Below are 26,825 nucleotides of genomic sequence, written 5' to 3' on the forward strand. Positions count from 1 at the left end.
GGGTTCCCAGTCTGATTCCAGAAGATGCAAATGTTTACTACGCGTAAATCATTTTTATCGGTGTAATTCTGGGTTGTCCATCTCATTTTCATGTATGAGAAGCAGTCTAATTTAAGGGGCTGAGACAAAATTCCCCCAGTCAATAAAGCAGAAACGGAAAAGGTTAACAGCCCTCAATTACGGAAGTGCTGCTCTGCCAAATGAAATATTTTACTTTATTTATGTATTTATACTAGCAAGGTGTAACTGTTGAAGTGTCTGAGTGTATCTCAGCATCAGAAATCTTTACAGCCTTAGATTTGGAGCTAGCATCCAGTAATCAAAGAAATCCCCTATTAAATGTACTCAGTATTTACATGATTGGTAATTATATATTACATTTATAATTATATAATATACAATTCTACATGTTTTTATTATATAATAATATGCAATTATATTTACTATTTTATTTTATAATTCTGTTTTTATGACATTTTATTTTGAGCAGTGACAAAATGTGGGTGTTTTTTGATAAATTTAGCACAGTGAGCAGAAAACTACAGAAAATGTCACAGAGTTTCCTAACTTACTTCCTCTTTCTCAGCTTTATAAACCCACACTCGACTTCATTCACTCAGACTTTCTCTCTTGCATCCTCACTGGTCCTCAAAGATCAAAACAACCATCACGAAGATGAACAAGCCACTGCTCCTGCTGGTCGCTCTGACTTTCTGCTGCTGCATCGCGTCTCTGCATGGTAAGAAAACATTACTGCTTTAATTCAGAATATTTGTACAGTTTGGTATTTCACAGGAGGGCAAAATATACCATTTGATTTTGAGGTCATTATTTTATTCATATTTATTGTCTTACTTTAGTTATTCTGTTTAAAAATACATTAGACAGACAGATCGATAATTTATTGATCCCACAAGGGAAATTTTTATGTTACAGCAGCATGATAAAGAGTAAAATACTACAGTCTACAGCACTCAGCAAATGACACAGTTAAATAAAGGTGCCACAGGCGCCTGGTGAGCGGCTTATATTGAAATATTGCAGACATTTATATTTTTACATCAGTGATAAAAAACAAAGAATAGTAGAAATGTAGAAATATTTAAATATTAGTAGAACTATAGTAGAAATATTAAAACTTTTTCCTGTAATTGAAAGTAAATATTGTTTTGAGTGTTTGAAGGTTATTACCCGAAGTCCATCTACTGGCTTCTTTGGGGCTTCTTACTGTTTTCCTGTTTTCACAAACTCTTTCCTCCTAAAATAATATAAATGCTTCTTTTCAGGTTTTACCATAAATACCTGCCGCTGTAGAAAGACGACCATGAGACCTGTTTATGCTAAGATGGTCAAGAAGATTGAGGTGACTCCTGTTTCAGGACACTGCCCCCGAACTGAAATCTTGTGAGTATTTGCAAAGGTGACGTTTTTTAACGGTGCTTTTTACTCTCTACTGTAATGCGTCACAGTTTATATTGAAAGTGTCTTTAAAGATTGCAGAGCTCAATAAAATAAAACTTTCTATAGAAATGTAGTGGAAACTTACAAAATTGCACACATTTGAAATACTGAAGTGTACTATGTTTGCTTTATTGTTGAGAAATATACTTTATTACTTGAGTATTTTATCTTCATATCTTTAAGAGTTTTTCATTTTAAACTTTTTCACTGTTCTGTAAATGTCAATAAAGCCCTTTTACATTTTGAGCTTATTGTATTATAACTTGCACTGGTCTGATGATGATGCAAGTTTGAAGTTACCTGCTGACACACAGAACTGTAAACTAAGAGCAAAAGTGAAACTTTTACTTCATGTCTTAGTTTTGTTTCTGCTTCAGTTTCAATCAAGTTTGCGCGGCGTGATAATTTCTCCATTTTTAAGTAATGTTTTGAATCTTCTGGTTTCTCAACAGGATCACTGTGAGGTCTGGTGCTAAGATTTGTGTCAATCCAGAGGCCAAGTGGTTTCCGGGCCTTCTCAAAACTCTGCAAAAGTGAGAATTTTCTATCAGTCATACACTTATCACTTTTAGAATACATGCGAATAGAACCGGCATTTTTAATGTTTAGCTAACTTGCTGAAAAATCCTGTTAACTGAGTTATTGTATTATTTAGAGTTATTCTGATTATTAACACCATCGTTTTATTTTTTAATTACAGGAAGAACGCCGTCTCAACCACTGAGCCACGCACTGCTTCAACACCTAGCTACTGATCACACGGCAGATCGATTCCTCCCTTCATCAATCTGAATTACCTGTAGCAAGCCTGTTGTATTCAGCCCGAATACGGTTTCATTTTCTCGAGTGTTATCCTTTGATGACAAAGGTATAATTCTTAGAAAATCACATAATCTAAATGTGAGTTTTTTTATGCTTGAAATTCTGATAGAATTGATAAAAATAGCTTTAAACTGTGCCACCTTACCATTTGAAGAATGTACTGAAGAAGATTGTTGCACACCTTTCACTTTTTTAATAGTTTGTATCTGTTACTGTTGCATTACACATGTGTATTTGTACTGTTTAATTAAAAAAAGATTTTTGTAATACCCACTGCCATGACTTCAATATGTGTTGTATCCCTGAATTGTGACTTTTTTTAAAAAACATAAAAATAAAGCACAGACAAGAAGAGTTTTCAAAAAAATGACATTTTATTGCCTACAGAGGGTGTGAGTTGTTGGGGGAGTGTCTCTGAAGATTTGTTTGTAACTGACAGGTGATGCTCACATATAAAACACAGATGGAGCCTTTGCAGAAGTCCTCACTTTACTCATGTAAATATCACAGCTTCAGGTTTTTCTATACGACTGTTTTTGGGAATCGTGTAGCTTCAGAGGCCATTTTATTTCCCACAGTCTGAACACTGGATGAAGCAGGTTTAAAATACTTATTTTATTTTTGTTGACACATTGGATTCATTATTTATTTATATGGAATTACTATCTCAGAAAATAATGTAAACAGCCAAAAAGTTACATTCAACATGTTTTTGTTGCCTTAATTTTCTCCAATAAATCCTTGTCGTTTTTATTGTAGTCCAGTGATTAATTATCTCACTTTTTTTGAGCAGTTATGGAGCCATGACAAATGTTTCTAAGGATAAGCTGTGATAAACACTAAAAACTTCGCTCTAACGTAAACAGGATTTACATAAATCTATATAAATTAACATTGCGAGAAAATGAGTTCCCATTTGAGAGCACTTTCACAGGATACTTGTTTGTGTTAAATAAACATGTAATCTCTAAATTTTCTCAGATTAAATCACTTTTTACATGTCTTGGAATCCTGTGTCTTGTGAAGTTTTCTACCAGAATCAAATTCGTGCATTTCCTTGATTTGAAATCCATATTTAAATTTTGGAAGCCAACAGGAATTCTACAAAGGAGAGATCTGCATTTCTCTCTTTTTTTAGTCAGAGGAACTACACAGAAATCACGTTGTCACCCACATTATTTAAATTTTTTCCTCTTTTTTTAACATTTAAATGCCAAAAATGGGGTAAACTTTGGTTTTGGTAAGAGCTGTTCACCACAGCTCAAAGGTTTCCAATCAAAGGAAGCTGACTGGGTGCTTCCTCCTGCCTGCGGTGGACGCTTGGACTGGAAACCAGTGTGGTGAAGAACTGCATACCACCTTCATTGACAACAGGTTTAAATGTGGTTCTTTAAAAACTCTCTCGAGAGCTAGAGTAGCACCTTTGTTGGTGACTGCTGGTGGCCCAGTTTTTATTCTCTTACCTCACATTACTAAAACAACAATGAAAGGCAGAAACTTTAAAAATACTTTAATTCATTTTGCAGAAATAACAGAATTGCATTTCTGGCTTTTGTCATTTATTTTAATTTTCTAAAATTCGGATTTGAAAAATGAAAGTTGCTCTTCAGCTTTGAAAATCTGTTGAGCTTCTGACTTTCTTAATTAATTCTTTCTTAATTAATTTTCCACAGTGAATTAAAGGAGACCGATTCTGCTTTTTCCTGTCTGTCTGCCATCTCTGTACTGATCCAATGTTCATGCTCAACATGGCCAAAGTCTGTAATAATGAGGTCAGAGTGTGTACAATACAAGTTCAGGCTTCAGACTGATACAAACATCCATTTTTCTATTCTTGGGTCTATATGATGGCAGAGAAAGTGAATATACCCAATATGGTCATCTCAGGCACAGAAGCCCCGCCCACTTGCAGCTAATGAGGGGCACCCAATCAGTAGAAAATGGGCTTAAAGGGAGCTAAAATACCTGAGTTGCTGCATCAAGGCTAAGCATGATGTAAATAGAGATTACTTTGAACTGCAATCCACCTGAAGATGCTCCAGAGTGGACTGGATTAGGAACTAAGCATAATAGGTCCCCTTTAATCGATATAATGAACATACTCGTCCATAATGCCATTTTTCATTAGTCGTATTTCTTAAATTCTGTGTAGAGATTCTGCAGCGAGCTGGCCTACAGCCATAAAATTCAGAGTACAAACATGACAATGAAATTAAAACGTCTGCTTAACGCTTAATTCCAATCCTCTGCGTGTTTCCCCCAGTTACTATCGCCAGGCATCGTATTCACCACCAAAGACTAATGGCCAGTAGCCGAGACAGTTTAAATTAACAATGGAACAAAAATAAAACCAAATCAACTACAGCCAGACATCAAACATCAGGATTTCTACGTTCAGAAACTCCATGTGATGGTTGTGATGATCTTTGTCCTAGCAAGGAAACCACAAACAAGTGAGAGTGACCATTTTACATAATGTAACAGAAGCTGAAGGGAAAGAAAGTCCTGAATTCCTCCCACAATCTCACCACATGAAAACTTGGCTTGGAGGGATGGAAGGATGGATTGAAGGGTGTTGGCTGGGCGATGGTGCTGGGTTAATCTCTGAGGGTCTTGGTCTCATGGGCAGTGCTGCTGTTGGAGAAACTGTACAAACTAGGCACATTGTTTGTAGAAAAAGTGTATGAGGTGCATCTACAGAGACAAAATTAACAAGTGAACTGCTTTCAGGTGATGACAGTTTGGTATTGTTGTGGAATAAATGCGAATGTAACTGGTGTTTAATGTGTGTGAAAGCAGAAATGACGGGAAAACAAAAGAATTTAAAACTCAGAGCAAGGGAGGCTTTGAGATGACACTGGAGAAATAAAACCCATATGGACGAGCTGCTTTTAAACCTAGAATATTTATGTTTTTTCTCAAAAAAAAAAAATGTTGGTAATACTGAGTAGTACAAAGTACTAATAGAAAGACTGCATGTCGGAGACAGAAAATGCCCGTAGTTCAAACAAGAGCTGGAAACAGAGACACGTCCGGTCTCTACAAGAGCATCAGAGACAAATGTGGAGGTGGTATTCACACACGAGATCTTTAGAAGAAAATTACAACACCAAGTACACGTTTGAATTGTGAGAACATTTTACGCCCCTTTATCAGGAGAATGGTACATTCCCCTCACAGATGTGAAAGACGTGCCGTCATCAAAGACAGATTCATTTATGTACAGCTGTGGTACAAAAACCAGGAAATAAAAACCCTGTGAGGTTAGTTCAGGAGTGAAGTATAGGCCTCTAAATGCTCACCAGGATCGAATCCACCGAACCCAGAGGTGAACTCATTAGCGTTAAATCATGTGCAACAGAAGGCCAGTAAATGTGAAGATCCTGCGATTTAAAGCTGCAGCTACACGGTTACATGCCGCGCTGTGCCGACGCCACGTATCCCAGAATTATGGCTTTCAAACACAGGAAAAGCTTTGACTGGTTCAACTAATCCAGGTTTACTACACACTACAGTGTGAAATGTGCCAGATATGTTTATCACTGAGAGGCACATCTGCCTGCACAGACAGGACTGGGTGTCAACCATCATGCTGTACCAGTTAAAATGTGTAGAAAAAGCTGGTTTTTAATATCAGATGTTTTGAATTCATTCTTTGAAATCACATGGTTTCTGATTTAAATAAGCTTAACTTTTCTGTGTTCAGACCAGTGGTTCCCAATCTTTTAAACTTTTCCTATTCCAGTGTAGAAATGAGGGGGGAAAATAAAATAATAGGACACAATGTACATAGTAAATATGTCCAAGGTTTCAAATAATGAAGTCAGCATATGTACAAGTAACACCCGTGAGCTTAAGTCCCTGCAGGTTTTGAGGGGCAACCAATCAGAAGAAATTTAACTTGAAGAGAAGGGGGAAGGGAGCTAAACAGCTGAGTGGTGACACTAAGCTTAGTTTTTTTTCTACTCTTAGGTCTGTATGAGGCCAAAAGATGGATATCCTTTATTTGGTCATCTGAGACACAGAAGCCCCACCTAGCTGCAGTTTAAGAGGGGCGGCCAATCAGAAGAAAGCTGACTTAAAGAGTGGGTGGTCTTAAACCAGAAGGAGTATGATTAAGGGCTGCACAGACACATTTAGATAGTTAGGTTTATTATTTTTGTCCTGGTTTTTAAATTTAATGGTATTTAATGAGGTGCTATTTCTTGGCACCAACAGTGTCTGTTATGACAGATACAACAGAAGGGTTAAAACTCAAGAGGAAAGCTCTTTTGGTCTCCTCTGTGCTGCTTTATGAACACTTTACATGTACTTTAATTTTCCTTGTTACTACGAGCCCCCACTGGTCCACATGCCGTACTTTGAGAACCCAGGTCTGAATGAGAGAGGAGCTAAAACTGGTCGTTTCAAACAGAGGAGGAACTAAGAGGCTGCAGTAAGGCCCAGTGTAAGATAAATAAGGATTATTCTGAACAGTAATCATACAAAGCTACTCTGGTAAATTGAGCTGGAAATACATAACATCCACTTTAATACAAGCCATGTCCACTTGTCTCAGTTTGCATAGCTGAATTGTGAGCAGTGTATTGAAAGAGTGATATTCTGTTTTAAGACTTTAACAGCTGAGAGAAATCACACAACGAGTTAAAAAGAGATTAGAGCAAAGTTCCCATAATAAACAGGATGCAGATTTTAGTGTGTGGATTTGGAGCTGCTGTTTTAATCATTTGAGAAGATTTCTTTGAGAAAACCCCCAAAACATTTGTTCCTTCCTCTCAATCTTAAAAAATAATTTCTCATTTTCTTTGTACTGGCACTGAAAACATGTAGTACTGACACCCAGTCCAATCCCTTATCATTCATCGTGTCAGCCTCTCTAAAGGCCTTAAAGCAAACTAAATTCTTATTCAATTAAAACTGACCAAATATGCTTTATTTGTTTCTTCTAAAACTAGGACAAATGTGATTTTCCCAGGTTAGGAGTAAAAGTGCATCAGTATTTTATCAAAAATGCACAAAGACCTGGGACTTCTATAACGACAAGATGAACAACAGCATATCCGTATGCAAACGCATACATAACCTGTGCTTTTTCAGAACAGTAGCTTCCTGTTTGGTTTTGCTCGTACGACATGACTCTGAGAGTCTTTAGTGTGAAAGGTGCTGCTGGATGCATAGCATAGCCCTGAGTTACGACTTACAGAATAAAGAGCTATTCCTTCTAATCATCTGACACAAATACACAAAGTTTAGAGTCCACAGGGATCTGGCATTAATCGGCTCCGAGAACCAAATTCATAGCGAGCCTTTTTAGTAAATACATTCAGCCTCTTGGTCAGGAAACATTGACTAAAACATTAAACGATATACGTTTTCTCTCTGGCACCGATAAATAAAGGTCTTATTACTGACGGAGGACATGTCACTTGCTGCGGGGGATTCTTTGGCCAGGCAGATCAGGGGTTTAAAAAAAATCACAGCATGAAAAGCTCAAAACTGTGAAACGGACTGTTTGTGGATGTCAGGAAAAAGGCAGTGTCTGAGCAAATCTGCCTGCAATGCTTAGAAAAATATTAGAACAACTGATTGTTTTATTACTTCAGAGCTGCAGAGAACAAAAGCCTTTGCAAAAAGAAAAAAAACTTTTATAAAAGACATGTACCGCACCGAGGTAAAGTGAAAGAAATTCATACAATGCTGAGTGACATCGGCCTAATTCTAAACATGGATCCAGGATGACGCATACCTCCATGCTAAATAGCATTACTTTTAAAAAACACCCAGCTTGCACATTTTATCCTTAAAAATTTGCACCCATTTCCCCGCTTATTATCAAATTAGTTTGTTGAAACTCAAATAAGGACCTTTTTGCCAAAAAATTACCAACAGAAATAATCCTTCTACATTCTATAACATTCAAAAGGTTGAGGGTTTTTTTTTGTAGTGTTGACCCCCCGTTCAATTAAATACCTGTCAGTTAATCTGGGAGTGAAAGCAGGTTTCAGCTCTATAAACTGTGCAGCATTAATACGATCACGTGTCTGTACTCTAAAAATTTCACAGCTGTGTGAAATGATGCTTACGTTTGTGTAGCAGATTTACCTTAAACAACTGTTTGTATTAGTTTGTTATTGTAGAATCTTTAAGCGGCCATGATTACAACTAATCAAAAAAACAAAAACAAAAAAACAAAACAGACGTTGGGAAATACTTCATCCCAAGCCCAACATTTGGTATCAAGCCTTTTCAAGGGGAGAAAAGAAAAAAAATATACAGTGTGCAAAAACATAAAAAGGAGCAACACCCGGGGCAAATACTTCACTCCTTTTGGGGTTAGAGGCGGTCAGATGGTGTCCGAGTTTAACGTGAACTGTACAGGGTCCTGTATAAAGCTGGAGGGAGGAGGAGGGTGGGACAGTGTTTAAAAGGTGGGGTAAAAAGGGGTAGGCGGGGCGCTCTCTCTCATTCTCAGGGTGCACTACCTGTGGACCGGCAGGTGCAGCCCGTTGAGGGGGTTGAGCGGGTGGGGCAGGGGAGGGTGCAGCTCCAGCTGGGCCAGCAGGGAGAAGTGGTCCGAGGGGATGTGCGGGTGGGGGCAGCCCGTGATGTTGTTGTCTATGAGCCACTGGCTGTCGAGCGGTCCGAGCATGCCCAGGACGCTCATGTGGGTCTTGGAGAAGAAGATGTAGTCGATCACACCCTGCAGACACACAAACGCCACCTGATGTTAACTCTGTGTGGGAGTCACTTAAAACAACACCAACAATTTAATGATCCACTGCTTCCCCATTTCCATGGCAGCACATCCTCAATTCCTCTTCTCGTGTTTTGGTCTCTCGCACCAAAGATACGAGCAGAGGAGGCGAGGAAGAAAGCTTTTCTCTGTTCTCTAATGTGTGCATCCATCTGTCTGTGACCTCAGCACACCTTGCATAATGCAACAGGAAGGGAGAGGAGGATGCAGGAGGAAATATCAGTGAGAATGCACAGGGAGCGTTTTTACCATCAGTATATAAAAGACAGGTGGCCACAGCTGGAAGAGACGAACCATGGTGAGGAGGACTAACACAGTCAAACCTTCTGCTTTCTCTGCTTTCACCCTTAAAATAACCAAAACACGTTTAAGACGTATTTCAAGAGTCTTACAATCAACATGCTTTTTAATATTCAAGTTTGTTTTCCAAGGAGAAGGGATGTGCGTGATATAAACATATTCCGTTACAGGTCCTCATGCAGCTTCTTTCAACAGGATGGAGGAGACAAGGAAGCACAAATCAAAGAAAGGAGAAAAGTCTGCTGTTTGTCATTCGAGCGTAAAACATTTCGATCTGCTAAGACTCGTACAGAAAGCCTGAGCTCTTTCTAGCAACTGCGGAAAATGTTTAAAAAGGTCCAGTTGGTCTATTTTATTTACCCTTTTCCTCACTTTTCCACACATCACTTCCTGTCCTCTTTTCCTCATCACTGATTGGCTCTTGTGTTTCTTCTTTAATGACACCACCCTTTTCACTGAATCACAGAGAGGCCCTTTGGGTGAGTTTTTGTTACGTGTTCTTATTACCTGGAGTTTAACCAATCACTTCATGACTTAAAACATCATTTAGCACTGGAGTGCAACGTGGCAGGTTCCCCTCGATGATACAAATCTTTACCTCTGAGCCTCCTACTTAACAGGTGACATAAAATAACTAATTCAGGTTGTTGCTCAAACTTTCACGTGTGGACGAGTGCGAGTGTCGTGACTAGTAATGTTCTTGTTGATGCTGTGCTGAGATGTCCAAACTTAAGTGTTAATTGATATTGTGTTGTTTTTAATCTGTTTATTACATTTTTGTGTCATTTTATTTCATAATGAGAAGGAGCTGGTTTTGTTTTTTGCTTCTTTTATGAGTGTTTATAGAAAATCCCTGTTTGATGTAGAGCTCCAGTTTCCAATTTAGTTTCTAATGAATCTATTTTTCACATGAACACATTAGCTCCTTAGATGAGTAATCAACGCTAAGAGAAGCAGCAATGAGTCAAGCTCGTTATTAGTACAAACATTAATCACCGAAAGTGTTGCCAGTGACTCCGTGGGATTCAGCCAGTGATATCGCCGGTGGGCAGAGACAAGTAGAGGAGCCTTACAGACGCAGGGTTAGTGAGAATGGCTAGTCTGCACTGTCGGAAGAGTTAGGTCAGAAAAAAGTTGAGTCTGTGGAAGGTTTATTAATGGCTGGCCGTAGATGCCTCATCTCAGAGGGTATCACTGTGAGCTTTAGCTCCCTGTGGATCTCCCCGTCACTGGCTGCCTAGGTCTCGCCCCCACCTAGATTCTCAGACATCCCCGTGTGGAGGCCGGAGGGACTAAACATTGCTCATATGAAGATTACAGTCAAAAACACCTACCAATCTGGGCTTAAATTCCCCACCAGAGAACCCACAGGAAAGTCTGCATGCATGGATACATACATATATATATATTAAAAAAGGTAATAAATAACTGTATTAAATAACTGACGCCCCAATACTGACTAAATTAACCACTTGTAAGACAACTGGGGAAATTTATTGTCACTGATCTTAAAAGTAGGAGCAGAAAAAAAAGAAAAAAAAGAATTTGAGCATGAACTGTCTGGCTCGATGACTCATTAGAAACCGAAGCTGAAATGATGTGACAAATCAAAACCACGAGGCAGCTTCACACGAAATAAAGCGAATACGAGTTTTTGCTGCGGAGCGCGCTGAAGGGTAAAAATCACGGCTCAGAGGCCGCGATGTTCAAAGTTTTCCGTTCTCGCTGACAGCTCCCACTGCAAAACTCAGATATACAAAAGTGAAACACACAGTAACACAGTATTTTTTTTTCTCGACTGAACTTAATGCCCACCTATAAGTCTGTGTAATTCACTCAGTTATACAGAGTTCCCAGCACCAAATTTAAGGCAGTAACAAATTAGCCTTAGTACAAAAAACCAATTTGACAGAATTCATCGTTGACGTTAAATTTGTGGCTGTAACGCGTTCATCTACACGACTGAACCTGCACCTGAAACAGCGACATTATCCACAATAAATATAGCAGGTAGTGATTTTCTGTATTTTAACGTGGCAGAGACGACCAGGAATATCACGTTTTCAGCCCCGTGTCATATGCAGCCCTTTTGTCTTGACGACATCCTGTCGAGGCGACGGCTATAGCGATCGACCAATGAAGGGTAACGGTCCATCTTTGGAAACATGCAAAGTACTCATTAAGAGGCTGGAGGAGTAGCGGAGGCATGATTTGCCAATTTATTAGCTGGGAAAAACCACTCGGTTAAGTTTAGGGACTAAACATTTCTTGTTTAGGTTTAGGGAAACATTGCCATCTGTTCCCTGACTCACAGGGTTATGGTATTAGTGTGACAGCTTCATAATGCCTGAAACCGCAAAGGTCACAAAGCACCAAAATGAGCCATGGTGGTGGTTTTTGATAAAATGATATCAAGTGACACCTCAAGGATGAAAACGAGCCTTGCGCATCAGCATCCGTCCCAGTGTACATGGAGATTAATTTTATTCCTCTCTCTTACTTTATTTCTTCCTTTGGAAAGTTCGCGCTGCGAGGTGACACGCTTAAAAACTGTCAGCATCTGTATGCAGCGAGGGTCTCAAAACCACAGACCATCGACATGTTTTACATGATAAAGACGCTTACAGCACAGTGAAAGTTTGAAAGTTAGAAACAGATACAAATTAAGATGGTGACAACAGGATGTGTAGGCTATACTGCATTTTGTAACATGATATTACTCCACACCAGCGCCTGTTATAACATGTCCCAAAGATAAGATAAGCTTCATTAGTCCCACAGGTGGGAAATTTGTTGTTACAGATGTTAGACAAATTCTTCAATTATCTGTGAGATGCACAGGCAGACAAAAAAGCAACAACAAAAACAAAAAAACTCATTTGTGCCTTTTAATTCCTGCACACATCAGTTTTTGTGTAGCGAGGAGGAAAATAGTGGATGATAGTGAAAATATGAGCATTATTATTACTAGAGCAAGATGATAAAGTCAGGACAAAAACTGATATCTGTACACGGCGGCTCTAAAACCAGTATGCTAGCACTAAGCTAGTAGCAAACATACCCAGACCCAGATCTTCAACAGTTAACAGTAGCAGTCAGACATAGCACTGTAGCTATTTGTACAGTATGATCACAAGCTGCCATTCACACACTCACCGATACACTCATTCTTCTTCCTGCTTCTTCCATCTAAAGTTTGTACTGTTAACCGGAAATCATGCGTGACAATCAAGCTCATGTGGATTAATGAAAAACTGATGCAATGACCACTATTTCTTGGTAGCAGCTTCCTCTCTGATGGGGTCTCTCTGGTTCAGATGTGTGAGGTCCCCACCATGAATAATTGCTGCTTTGGAACCGCTTTCTCAAGAATAAAGACACAATCATTACCCAACTCTGGCTTGCTTAACATGCAGAAACAAGACTAGCTGGCAGAGTGACTCACATTTCATGATAAATATGATCCAGTAACGTAAAACTTTACATTTAAAAAAGAAAGTAACTGGTAAGCATTTTTTTCCTGTTGGGTAGCTTCTCTCTAAGTGAGCTCACCCTGTCTCACTTAACTTACAGAAACACATAAGCTGACTCACAAAAATCGGGCATGACCCACCAACCAACTTCCGCAGACCTACAACAGTGAACTCGTCAAGTTCAGTTGCTTTACTCAAACCGGGATAAGGTGAGCTGTCAGATCACTCAGTAGTAAAAGGAGAAAGAACATCTGCAGCAGGACATGTGTGTCCTCTCACAGAAGCTGATTAGAGTCAATGTGACTCACTGCACACGCTAATCTTTGACCAAGTTATCACACAAACACAGACTGAATCTTGGCGTCCTGAAGCATGGGGCAGGGAACAGGGAACGTTTCGGGTGGGTGAAAACAACTCCCCCTCTAACTTTTCAGTCAGACACATTTGCAGGACCAGAAATTCCCGACCCTGCTCTACGCCCTCTCTGAGTCTGCTTCTTGATGTTTCTTCCCATTGAAGGTTTTTTCCTTCCACAGAGGACGTTTGGGGGTCTCGGTCAGCCTGACTTTTGACATTTTGGGCACTACATAAATTACTGTTATGGCTTCAAATGGAAACGAGTTTATTTGTGTTTTTGTTTTACCTTGAAGTCATATGTGTAGTTGGTGTAAGGCATCAGATTGCTGTCGTAGGCGCTCTTGAGCTGGAAGCTGTGTGTGATGCTTCCATCCGAGTTTCCGTTCTTGCCGTTGCAGTTGAAGTTGGTCAGACATTCGCTGTAGCGTAGCTCCTTAAAGTCCTTGTGGTTCTCGGCCACTCCTCCGTTGCTCAGATACTCCACCACACCTGCGTCAAAGAGCAGGAACATTAGTGAGATATTAATCAGAACTTTATTTAATTATTAAATCCTTTAATTAAGGAAAAGAAACTCATGACATCATTCGTGGCTTTAAAGGGAAACTGATGATGGAAACCACGCTGGCAACAAATGAATATACAGACACTTTCCCATTGCCGGTAAAAACAAAGAAAAAAACGAGATAATAAAATAAAATAATGAAGGTTCACATTTTTTAATATGGATAGGTCATTTTAATCAAGCTAAATCTATTTTTCTTTGTTATGTAGTAATTGTATCAAGTTATCAGGTGTCCAGAATGTATCAGGTGGGAACTTTAATCAGGTTTGGTTGATTTATATGGAATGACCCTGGTTCCTGATAAGTGACAGAGCCCTACCGGAGTCAGGCAGCGAGTTGAGGTCAGCGCACAGGACGATGGGGATTGAGGACGGGTCAGAGGTCGGCGATCCCGTTGCCACAGAGCCCGAGGCCCTCTCAGCAATGCTCTTTAACTCTGACAGGAACATCATGGTTTGGATCAACTTGACGTCCGAGTACTCGGGGTCCCAGTGCATGTGGGCGTTGGCCACCAGGATGAGCTGCCTCTCCTGAGGCGGCTTCATGCCTAAAAAAAAAAAGTAGGGCTTTAATCAAAATTCCTTTAATTAAAATTTTGATTTACACATTATTAAAAAAGATAAATGTAAAAAAAATAAAGTGTCACATTCTGTTTTATAGCAATCCTCTTGTGCTCTTTTTTAAAATCACGTCCTTTTCCTTCTTAAAAAAGTTCAAATTCACTCCCCAACAGGTTCACATACATTTATATAAACTATAGTTCACTGAAATGTAATTAAAGCCCAATACAAACTTAATGAAAAATACTTGTTTCCCTTAAAGTTTAAAAAAAAATTGTTGTGACTGTTTGTACTCGATCATGTGACATCCTAAAAGTCTTCATAAAGAAAGCCCTGAAAGGAAATGTTTTCCAGAAACAACGGCAGACAAGCCGAGAAGCTGCAGCTCCTGTTATGGCCACTTGACTAAGCAGCAACTTAACAGAAACTTAAAAGCATAAATCAGCATTTTACAGCCCGACACAAAAACAACTTTTACTTTCCACATAGAGTTTTCACATATGATCAACGAATTTTATTTATGCTTTTACAAACAAAAAGTTCTATAAATAAAGCCGTGAAAGATGCATATAAAAAGTACACGAGGAAAGAAATTAACTGACAATGATTCTAAATCTGAGTTGTGGTTTTTTCTTCACTTATTTTGAGAATAAGGCTTTAAAATATATGAATTACACAATTCTACACACTTTTACTGTACAGACATTTATAGTTCCACAAAATTATACTGGGGAAAAAAACCAGACGCTATGTAAGCAAAATAGTACATCACTTTCACTGACACATGAAAAAAAACAAAAAAAAACAAACTAAAAATAAAATAAATAGGATGTAAAAGTCCCCTGAACAAATCCTCATCGTGGTCTTATTTCAGATGCAGTAAACCACAGAACTATGAGGCAACTTCAGAAACTTAAAAGTGCTGACAGATTAAAATATTTAAAAAGGAAGAGTGCGATATAGTGAGCATCAGTGAACGAGACAGGAAACGACCACAAACAGAAGTTTTACTGTAGCTCACTGGGAGTGGAAATGGCCTGTGCCTGTCTCTCGCTGCAAACCTTAGTAAGTTAACTAACTAATTAAATACATCTAATCTTTAAAGCACCGATATTATGTGAGCATCATCAGCCACAGTGAGGCAAAACACCTTCAAACACACAATCTCAGTGGACACGACTTCACTAAAACGCAGTTTCCGTACGACGGCACGGACCCAACAGCAGGACCTGTATCTGTGTGCAGGTAGATACAGGAGGAGCACTGCCAGCGCCCTACACAGTGACCTCCAGCGGGCTACTCACGGGCAGGTTTGTGACCAAACTGTCAGGAACAGACTCCATGAGAGTGGCGTGGTGGCCCGATGCGCAGCTCGACTGGGATCCCTGAAGTTTAACTCGCTTTGTGTTATACTGTGATAATCAAGTGTACCTTAATTAATTTTTTTAACAGCATATATTCTGTTCAGTTCACTTGTCTTTTAAACATTACATCTTTTCTTTTTCTCTTTCCATTTCCAGCCTTCGTTGTAACTCTAACTCTCTTTGTAAAGCACCCTGAAGCCTCTGATTAAAACCCAATTGTGACACCTTGTGGGAAAATACATTACTGCAGTTTTACTGTTTAATATTTTGGGCAAAAATAATTGTAGATCACAATTTTTGTCTGAAAACAATCAGATTTTTAAAAAAAAATCTTGCTCTGTAACTACTGAACTGTGTGGACGTATCACATGTAAGTAATAACGCTGGTTTTATAACCTTCTAAATTTCCAAGTTACAGAGGCAGGCGAGTCAGTTTCACATGCATGGTCATGTTGTCATGGATAATTTGATAATATAACAAAGCTGGAGCCATTTTTGGGTCAGGAGAAAACAACTTGGAATTACCTAAACTGCTAAATTACAAAATGAAAGTGCTTTCTTACCCCCGGAGAACATGTCCTTATTGACCTCGAGCAGCACGGCCACCCCGATGTTGTCTTTGGTCATCACTCTGTTCAGCATGACCTCTGAACCCTCAGAGTTAGCCATGGCTACCTGATTGAACTCCACAGTGTGTTTCTGGATCAAAGTGAACCTGTGAGAGAATCAAACAAGCAGCAGAAATGTCCATTAGGGCTTTGAAAATGCACTAGTTTCATATGGAAGGTTTTTCCTCCTTTAAATCTGCTTCTCATCCTTCATTTTTCCTGGCTCAGAGAGAACCAGGCTGGGCGACTACAAAGGAAAGTAAATGTAAACAGGCTGCGATGCAGTCTTGCGCATTTCCCTGTTGTTTGTGACCATTTCTAAATAGATGACATGAAAAATCATACATCATAAAACACAGTGAGCTGAGCTCCATCTATGGCAAAGATTACCCAAAAAATGACATATTTATAGTAATAATATAATTATAATAATAAAATAAATTTTATAGCTGAAACTGGCAAAAAAACCAAAAAAACAAAAAACAACTTGAGCTCAGATTTTAATAAGAGGAAATTTTTTTCTTTATGTAGAAAAACTTTTCATCAAATGTGTTCACACAGTTTCAAATCATCACCGCCAACATAAAGGCATGCTTTGTAACGTGTATAAAATAAAGCTCTTAAACCCACTTCTCAGTCTTGAAGAACACGGCACAGCCGTCCACATGTTTCCTCTCCTGTTCTGAAACCAGTTTGGCACGAGATTTTGGACAGAAGTAGCCGTCATAGCCGCGCTCCTTTAGCGTTTCCAGAAACAACATGTAGTACTGTTCCGTCTCCACCTCCTGCAAAAACACACAAGGTAAGGAGCAGATGAGATATACAGGGAACGCACACAACATTAAAACACTGACAGGTGAAGTGAACACCGCTGATCGTCTCTGCTGGGAAACCTTGTAAACTGGATAAGGAAGGGCTCAAAATCATAACCAGGGTTCTTGTACTATTTAAAGATACACATCAGTGCTTTTAAGATCTAAGTAAATAAAATTACTTGTGGCTACCAGTGTGGCCCCTCAGTCTCCGAGTAGATACAAGCTCTGAGTTATCACATTCACAACTTTGGGTGTCCACGCAACCCGCCCGGGTGATGACGACACCCCATCAACTTTTCACGGTTGTGGGGTTAAAAACTAAGGATGAACATTCTGATTCCTTCAAATTCACTCATGACTGTAAGTGTACTTCATTCAAAAAAGCCAGTGAAGTCAAAATGAGCAGTCAAAGCTGTCATGATTTACTAAAGAGATGAACGCTGGTATTTTTGCTGTGGCTTTATCGGAGTTTCCCTTTTAGAGCAAAAAAACTTTGAAAGGAGAATTAAATCACAGAAACATGATTTAAGAAAGCAAAATTTGCCATGTTTGATGAATGAAAGGGGAGTGTATCATAGTGAGTAAATGGTGCAGGTGGATGGCTCAGAGCTCTATGTGCAGTGCATGAGTTTTAGCTCCATCCTGTTCCTCACTTCTCTCAGATCCATACAAGATTGAAACGGCTGCCAAAATCTAGAAATTATCGGTATGCATGTGGCACAGTCACTGTATCATTTTATTAATATGCAGCTTTGTCAGGGTCTGATGATAAATAGTGTTTTGTTACTCTTCTGCATGTCCTGCAGGTTAGCTGTTACACAGGTGGACTAGTTGGTAATATACAGCACTTCTCAGGGAAGTTTCCACTCAGTGGAAAATAAAGCCAGCTTTGTATGGGCAGGATTAATCAGTAACATCTACCTCTTTATCTCCTTCAATACACAATGGCTTGGTTGTGCTGACAGGTGAACGCTGGATACTCTGGATTGATCCAAGCAGTTTATAGCAGCTCTGCACACAGTCTAATGATTAGAGCGGAGAATAGTCCGAAGAATAATAACAACCTTTGTTGACATGATTGTGGGGGAATCACCTCAGGGGATGGACAGATGGCTACAGAAGGCAATAGCACCAATTAAAAATGTTAGAAAAATCATAGCCAGACAAAAGCAGGCTCATTTTAGTTCATCTTTATTGTTTTGGTTCAGATTTCGAAAGCATCTCTTTAACTGCAAAAATGGGTCCAATGCCTTGTGGACTGGAGAGCAGTCCGATCCCTGCACTAGTGCATGAGGCTAAGAGGTACTGGGAAGATGTAGTCTGGTTCACCTCAATCCACAGCACACACTGTGTCTGTATATACACACAGACACCCCCAATATTGATGTAACCAGATAACCATCTGAGTGGAAAGATATCCAAATTATTAAAGAAATCTACCTGAATACTCTTTGTTTAAGGTACGCTATGGCTACATTACAAATACTCACTAGTAATATGCTGCAAAACAGTTAGTGAGGAAGATTTAAAGTATCTTACAAGGCGGCGCCGGCTTTACCTGTAGGCTGATGATGTCAGCGTCACAGCTGGTGATTTCCTCCATGATTCCCTTCTTCCTGTACTCCCAGTTTAAGGCCCAGGATGGACAGTAACCATACAGCTGTCGCGTGGCATACTTGTCGCACAGCACGTTGTAGCACATAACCGTGAACACAGCTACAGGGAGACAGAAGTAAAGTTTGCTAAATTACAGAATCATCCGAGAAACGACACACGACACATCTGACAGTTATGAATGTAGTTTACCACGAACAGCCTGAATAATTATTCCCCAAACTCAGAGTCAGAATACTTTATTAATCCCTAAGGAAATCATGTGGTTACAGTTGCTCCAAGACAATAACAATAACAGACTGAACTAAATTAAATAACACAACATATTACAAAGTTTACAAAATATAAGAAATAGCTCCACTACAAATAGCTCAGAACAGATCATCAATGGACTTTGCTAATGCTAACTTTAAGAAATCTGAATGTTTATCTCAGTTTCAAATTTATGAGCCAGTTTCAGTTGAAGCTTTTTCTGTCAATCAACACAGCCATAAAGCTAACTTTAAGCCTTACCAGAATCCAAATGGGGAAGTTATTAAAAAAAAAAAAGGATTCACTCCAGGTACATCTGTTTTTCATTCCAGGCTGTAAAGGTGCTTTTAATGCTATAAAAATGCTGCTGGACAGTATGCCAGTTTTCATTTTATGCATGATATCAATTTTTACTGCAGCCATACAGGTGATTATAGAAAATACCCACGGTGGCTTATCTAGATTTTCAGATGTACATTTATATAATTGTACTATAACATGGCATGCTGGGTAATGCTGGGCTTTACGGATAACCTAAAGAGCATAAGAAGATATCAGCTCATAAACAACTCACTCCCAGTGCCAGGTTATTATATGAAGGAAACTTACCGGTGGGGATCATTTGGTCTCGCTCTTTCAGAGTGATCCAAGGTCTTTGGGGGAGCTGCTCTGGGTGCACTGGAAAAACAGGCCGGGGTTAGTGCTCATTTGTGCATGACAGACACAATGGTTTACCTGCTATGATATACCTGCAGAGCTGAGGTCTACAAAAAACTGTTTGCTAAAATATGCATGAGTTCTGATAAACAGATGAGGGGTGAGGTCATGCGTTGCCGAGCCGTTTACCTGCTAGATTGTCGAGCATGTAGTTCAAAAGCTTTCTGGTTCCATCTGGCTCCTGGTACAAATTGAGGATGTCTTGGGACAAAGGATTTCCTGCAAATGAATCAGTTTTGGGGTTTTTTTTTCTTCCTACCTTACAATTGGCTTTTGGGGGAGGGAATAAATATATAAGTACACAGTAAAAGCAATTAATCTGTGTCAGCTTATTGGAGTCTATGCCTTTGCTGGATATTTGTGACCATTGAATATGCTTGAGTAAATGAGCAAAACTTTTAGCTCTCATTGAAACTCTTTGAGAGAAGCCAAAAACATTTATACGAAGGGAAAAAAATTGTCTGTGCACTCATCACAGATCATTTTATTTATTCAACAGCTGCCATTACGGGAGAAATTCTCAGGTTTTTTTGGTAAACAGCAGTGATTCAGTACTCTTATATCGCTTTTCCATTAGTACCTACTCGGGTCAGGTCGCACGACGCGGTATTTCATTAGGTGATGGTACCTGGTACCTTTTAGTACCTACTCAACTGGGATTCCAAGAGATCCCAGGCAATCCGAAATGTGACGTCAAGAGATCGCATGCCACCGATTGGGTAGTCAGTGGCGTCACTCTATGACTCATGACAGCGTCTCCTTCGTGAAAATCAAAACAGACATTATTGAAACCCAGCAACGAGCAAAATGGCTACAAAAAAAACAACAAAAAACAGCAAAAAACAGCAAAGTCCCAGAGTCTTGACGCTCACTTTTGTTGTAGCGCTCGTGTCACACACAAACGATGTCACGGGATGTTTGGCTGCGTTGCTATAACGACCCCACAAACATTAGGTGGTACTCGAATTGAATGGAAATCGAATACAGGCGAATACAGTGGTACCGTCTAGAGCTGTGTCGAGCCGATCCGAGTAGGGACTAATGGAAAAAGGGCTTCAAACATTCATTTTTGTTGCTCCAAAATTGTAATAATGAAAAACAAAACTCACCTTTTAGCCCGAGGGTTTGTAACTGGAAAAGCCTTCCAAGTTCGTAAGGCAGAACTCGTAAAAGATTATTGTTTAAAAGCAATTCCCTGCAAGAAACGAGACAAAAGACATCAGTGTTTTGTCTAACAGTTTGGTAATTCCTCATCATTGATGTGTTTCTACTGGCGTCAAAGCGTCTTCCACCACACATTCTTTTGTTGTCACATCTTCAGTCTCTGCTTGACAGCTTTGTTTTTGTTTGCGAGATGCTTTTATCATCCCCTCTCTTCATAATGTTCCCTGTGTTTTTAAACATTGTGTTTATTATGATCGCTTCTCTTCATTTCTTTGAGATTGTTCTACGTGCCATCCCTTCAGTGACTCTGAAGAATTACTCATTTTCAAGGCTACATACGCATGTCTCCTTAAGTGAAGTTACAATTTTTGTTCAAGTCAACTTCAAGCAGAAATATGCTAATGTGAAGCTCGGTTAGTTAACGCCAAAAGGACTAAAAAATGGTTTCTACCAGCAGACAGCCTACCTGAGAGAGACCATGTTGCCCAGTTCGGCGGGCAGACTGCGGAGCTTATTGGACGACAGGTTCAGGTAGACCAGGTTGGGCAGCTTGGCGATGTCTGGCGGGATGCGGGTCAGGTTATTGTCATTGATGTGCAGCGCCGTGAGGTGGGTGAGTGTCCACAATGAGCTGCTCAGGCTCCTCACCCGCCCTGCATTCAAACAGACAGACATCAAGTCGAACATGAGAACAAAAGCACAATGTGGCTTTTCAAGACTTAACTAGATGTCCGTAAGACGTGAACTACTCGTGGTGAAGTAGTTCGCAGTGTTGGCCCACGGCATGTATGTTGGGATAGTTCTGACAGGAAATACAGCTCAGCTTTGATTTGCATGCACCCAAAAACACCCCCAAAATTTAATACATTCCAAGAACATTCTCATTAAGATGAGAAAAGTTAACTCTCATGGATTAAAACACAGTAGTTTGGCTCTGACATGAGCTGAGATTTAAAATGTTTCCAACATTTTCAATGCTTCGTTCCTTTAGGAATAGTTTTAGATCTGAGCTTCAAGGCCTCATTTTATTTTTAATGGAAGCAGGCCCAGAGGGAGTGAGTGAGACTGACCAGATATCTCGAGCTCGGACCAGTGAGACTTCTTCCCACTTGCCGCCTCGTCGGCTGGCATGATGGTGTAACATCTGCGGGGATCTGGAGGATCATATTTTTCCTTTGGCATACCTGTTAATCTGAAAAACACAGCAAGAACACGGCAGAGATGTGCTTTAGCTTTCTGCACTACAAAGAGCAGGACAACGCTACTGACTAATAACAATAATAACATTATTTGATTTTAGAAAACAAATTCAAAGAAATTATTTTATAAATACTAAAAAGGAGTCAAGAAAAACCACCTCCAGTTACAATAACATGATGATAAAATTGCCACAAATAATGATTATTAAAAAAAAAAAAGATATAAAAAAACCTCATAATATATTTATAATCAAAACATTAGAACTGCATTTACATTACTAAATAAATATATTTAATAGTATTAAAATGTTTTAAATGGATAAATAAAAACATGATAATAATTAAAATAAAGAAAACAATTATGATAAGATTAACAATAATGCTACTTCTATACAATTGCAAAATAATCTTATTAATATAATATTTAGCAATTATAAGAACTGTATTTTTAAATAAAGTGATTAAAAATAATAATAAATCAATGTAAAAAAAATAATTAACATTTAGATTTAAGTTATTTTATATTAGATATCTGCACCTCACAAAATGAACCAATGTAAACTTAAATTAATGCCCGTTTTGGAAAAATATGATGATGATACCACCATAATAAATAAATAAAAAACTACCACTGTGATATAAACACTTGTACCAGTCAGCGCTGCTGTCATCACCACTATGGTCAAAAGTTCAAAAGTACACATTAATAAAAGAAACTCTATGAGATATATCTATATATAGAGAAAGACTAATAGATAAAATAATATATTTTAAAAAACCAAATGATTAAAAACTTTTAAAGGAAAACGTCGTCTGTTTGCAATGTAACTGCGTTCTCTGGAAACAGAAACACACTTCTTCTCACATACACCAGTTTATACGTTTATTAAAACATTTTTTTAAATACTCTGCAAAATATTTTCCCTCTCATTCACCCCACCCGCAGCAGTCAACCGTTTACCATCAGCAGCTTCAGAAAGCTTTTACCGGCACGTCGCTGCTAGAGATGATTTCCCACCCGTAGCATACCACAATGTCTGGACCAACACGATGCCAAACCAGAAAACCACAGAGGGTGCACCTGGAGGAGAACTGGCAGCGACACAAAGAGCTGATACTCTGATGTAACTCTCCCAGTAGGTTAAAAAAAAAAAAAAAACTCAGCTGGAGACATTTTTGTGATAAAAGCATCAAATTTCTGATCTTTTTGCAGCTGAAAGCGCTTTCCACCCTTTTGACCAAGCAGGATGACAGTAGTGGGTTATTTAGAGCAAGAATCAGACATTTATTCCAGCAGGGGTTTACCTTACAGCCTCAAATCAAGGTGCCAATCAAGAGAAAACACAACACAGTACTTAAGCCCTCTGTGAAAGGCAAGTTTAAAGAAGGAGGTCTATAAAGGCATTTACTGAATCACTGGTCTCCTGCTGTCTCCAACAAATAAAGGCTGAAATTTTGCCCTTAATTTTCTCTTGATCCAAGAAACAAAAAGAGAAAAATGTCCATTATGTTACATTTGGCTCTTGTTTAGTTTGACCAACAGTCCAAACCACAGTTTAGTATCATACATGTGAGGAAAAAGCATTGCATTTTAAAAGCTGAAGCCTACAAATGTTTCTGGCTGATTTTACTTGCATGCCAGATTTTATTTTTTTTAATTTCAAAGCTATGAAATACCCATGTTTTTAATATATGTCATCACATGTATCCATGGACCACTTGGCTTTAAAAAAATTGATCCACAGAGATTTCCGTTTTGGAATCATCTCAAAGTTTGATTAAAATGGCTCAAAGTTCAGTTATAAATACTCGCACTGAATTAAACAACTACTCCTGCAGGTTCTTCTCAGACACAAAAACACTACAGAAACTGCTTGTAGAGTTTAATTCTTTATCTGGTTTCTGTGCTCTTGTTTTCCACACAAACACTAAACTCCCTTCCCTACAGACTCTGGCAGTTTTAGTTCATGCGAGGAAAAACAAATATTACCATAAGTGGCTGGTTAAAGCATAAGAAAGGTCTCCATTTTACATTTTTTAACCAGGTGCTTCCCTAAACGTGGTTACTTCTGTGCCAAAATAATTTTCCAGTATAGCCTCCCGTCCCACATGGTGGCATGACCCTTCAGAGTTGAAACAAAATGCACCTTTTTTTAGGTTTTCTCCAATGAATTATCAGAAAACTTCAAAGTTCAAATATCTAGGGAACCTTTTTTCTGTTCCTCTATGTCACTGACACAAAACTGATGCAGTTATGCGAAATAAACTATGACATAACACATAACCCGATGTTCAAATTTATAGAAGCAAATATGTTGTAATAACACAAAATTTGGCTTTAGACTGTGACACTCTGAACAGGTGTAAAATAAATCTGACTGCGGGGTATCTCCTGCACTTAATAAGTTCTGATGAATAAATAAAGCCAAATTTCCATCCACCTCTGAACTTCCAGGGGCTGTCACTTGGTAACATTTTCAAAGTGTGAAGGTAACATTTTGTATAGCTTCATTAAATATACTATGCAATTAAAAGCAGCTGATTCTGAGGGGGTCAGAAAGGACCTTTGGCTGATTTTATATGACCACATTACAATGCAAAACCCTGCCTAAATGAAACAAAAGTGTAGATAAACCCTGTTTTATTCTACTTTCATCCAGTTTCTGTTTTTATGTCGGTTAACTAAAATGTTTTTGCACACTTAGTTTAGTTTCAGTTTGCTTTAATAACCTTGGCTGACCGCTGCTTGAAGCAGGAGCGTGCAGGTTATTTAAACTCCGCTGCAGTCAGCAAAGCTATGCATGCACAACACTTCATAACTTTTGAGCAGCGTGTATGTCAACATGAAAAGTATGCAAAGCCGAAAAGGCGAAGGCGCACGGCTATTATGCAGCTGCCGTGAGGGTTGGCAGAGGGGAATAAGTTTGGAGAAGGACTTACATAACCTGTTTACACACTACTACCAGGTCACAAGTGAGCAGTGACAGATATATAGCTTGCTGGCATCGATTCATATCACAACCATATGGAGACAGGCACGAATCTGCAGCTCCAGCAGAGAGGCGTCACTCTATCACAAGCTATGGGGATTTCAATAGTTTAGGCTCCAGATGTTATCCCACACAACCAAAATAGTCTGACAAAAAACACCTTTCAGGGAATGAGGAGTTCTTATTTATTTCATTTCATTTTTTTAATATAGCGATGGCAACTGCTCCAACAGCTGAGTATCCAAACATAGCCATAATGTCAGAAGTGACACGGTCGGGCCCGTTCAGGAGAAGTTCAGCCCTCCAGCTGTCACACCTGACAGCGAGGTAAACACGCCCTCTGGATGTGCATACGCCAAGATATTCCACAGCTCCATATACTCAAACAGCTCCAACACGAAGCCCAAACACGGCTAAACCTGCAGCGCTCTCCGAGCACGCCGCTGGATTTGTTTGGCTAGCGGCTGTGAGGCGCGAGCCGCCCGGGCAGCCACCGAGGCGGACTGCGGGGGAGAGGACTTGGCACGAATACGAGCGGATTTAAGTGCTAAATTGAACCCGGGAGAGCACGGAGAAGGTGGCAGCAGCACAGAAACAAAGTGAGACCTGACATTACCTTCATTCGGGGGCGGTAGAAGACGGGTTATTGCGGGAATTGGCAGCGACATGCAGACGCGGCTGTTGAACCCGTTTAGACCCTGAACGTCTCGGAAACAGAGGGAAGAACAACAAACGCCGTTTCCGCTCGTGCTCGCGCACACACCGACCACGCACCCGCCCAGGGCTTCTTCTTCCGCTTCTTCTTCTTGTTAACTTTGGTGCATTAGCGCCACCAACTGGTATGGACTCGAGGTCACAATGTCGCTCAAAAAACAAACAAAATAAATGGATAAATAAATAAATAACTTCAATCCAATTTTTATAACTAACTGACCTGGTAACTTTCATTCCTGAATTTCCATGGCAGTAAATCGATAAGATCCGTTTTAACTTTGATTACACTGAGTTTTTGGTTTTGAATCCGCTACCTTATTTCACCCTCATATTTCTGACATATAATATGTTCTCTGGTTTCATCATTTCAACAATAGTCCCATTGCATTTACTTGTTTGGTGTTTTCCTGCTATGAATGATTAATTGTTTTAACCACTGTGTCGTGAAGTTGAGTCGTGATGTATCCCAGTCCTTACTGTCTTCCTCTCCCGTTCCTTCTTCTATTTTCTTTTATTTTCCTGTAAAACCATCATCTTCTCATTTCTCCCTTCCATTGATTTTCCCAGTTTTCCTTCATCGGCTGCCTCATTATACCTCCTTTGCAAACACATTTTTGGGGTAGCTGTGGCTCAGGAAGTAGAGCTAGTTCGAGGTTCGATCCCTGGCTGCTCTACTCTGCATGCCAAAGTATCATTGGGCAAGATACGGAGCCCGAGTTGCTCCTGATGCATTCAGGAGTGTGAATGTGTGTGAATGTAAGACAGAAAAGCACCTAAATGTAAAAGAAAGTGTTTGCATGAATGTTTGTGAATGGGACATGTTGCATAAAGTGTGTGAGTGCTTGAGCAGAAAAGCACCACATAAGAACCAGTTCATTTGCCCTGTTATTTCCATAATGTGCTGATATCTATGAAAAGGTAACCATAAGCCCATCATACTGATTGTGCATAGCAACTGCTGAATCTCTGTTAGAGTGTCTGGTCTGCTGTCTGATTAACTGCAGTGTTACTGTACCTGCAACACTGCTGCTGGGTTGTTTAAAATGCACATGTGCAAAGCCTTAAACCCTAAATGCAGGTAAACTTTAGGAGAGATGTT

The 26,825-nt window shown here is 39.4% G+C and overlaps 2 protein-coding genes across 2 annotated transcripts; one reads left to right on the forward strand and one right to left on the reverse strand.

Moving 5' to 3' along the window:
* The first annotated feature begins 642 nt into the window (after positions 1–642).
* Positions 643–2,392, forward strand: LOC134638221 (C-X-C motif chemokine 10-like). The gene is made up of 4 exons (XM_063488731.1): positions 643–739; positions 1,287–1,404; positions 1,914–1,994; positions 2,162–2,392. The coding sequence occupies exons 1-4, from the start codon at positions 676–678 to the stop codon at positions 2,214–2,216; spliced, it is 318 nt and encodes a 105-aa protein (XP_063344801.1). The 5' UTR covers positions 643–675; the 3' UTR covers positions 2,217–2,392.
* Positions 2,393–2,655: 263 nt separating this feature from the next.
* On the reverse strand, positions 2,656–25,773 carry cnot6l (CCR4-NOT transcription complex, subunit 6-like). Its single transcript, XM_063489242.1, has 12 exons — positions 25,629–25,773; positions 21,894–22,015; positions 21,290–21,476; positions 20,769–20,854; positions 19,789–19,878; positions 19,552–19,620; positions 18,635–18,792; positions 16,892–17,046; positions 16,217–16,368; positions 14,049–14,276; positions 13,454–13,656; positions 2,656–8,983 (listed from the first exon to the last, which is right to left on the reverse strand). Exons 2-12 carry the CDS (start codon positions 22,003–22,005, stop codon positions 8,762–8,764), a joined length of 1,662 nt encoding a protein of 553 aa, XP_063345312.1. The 5' UTR covers positions 22,006–22,015; positions 25,629–25,773; the 3' UTR covers positions 2,656–8,761.
* Between the last annotated feature and the right edge of the window lie 1,052 nt (positions 25,774–26,825).

The sequence above is a fragment of the Pelmatolapia mariae genome, linkage group LG12 (genome assembly GCF_036321145.2).
Source record: "Pelmatolapia mariae isolate MD_Pm_ZW linkage group LG12, Pm_UMD_F_2, whole genome shotgun sequence".
NCBI lineage: Eukaryota > Metazoa > Chordata > Actinopteri > Cichliformes > Cichlidae > Pelmatolapia > Pelmatolapia mariae.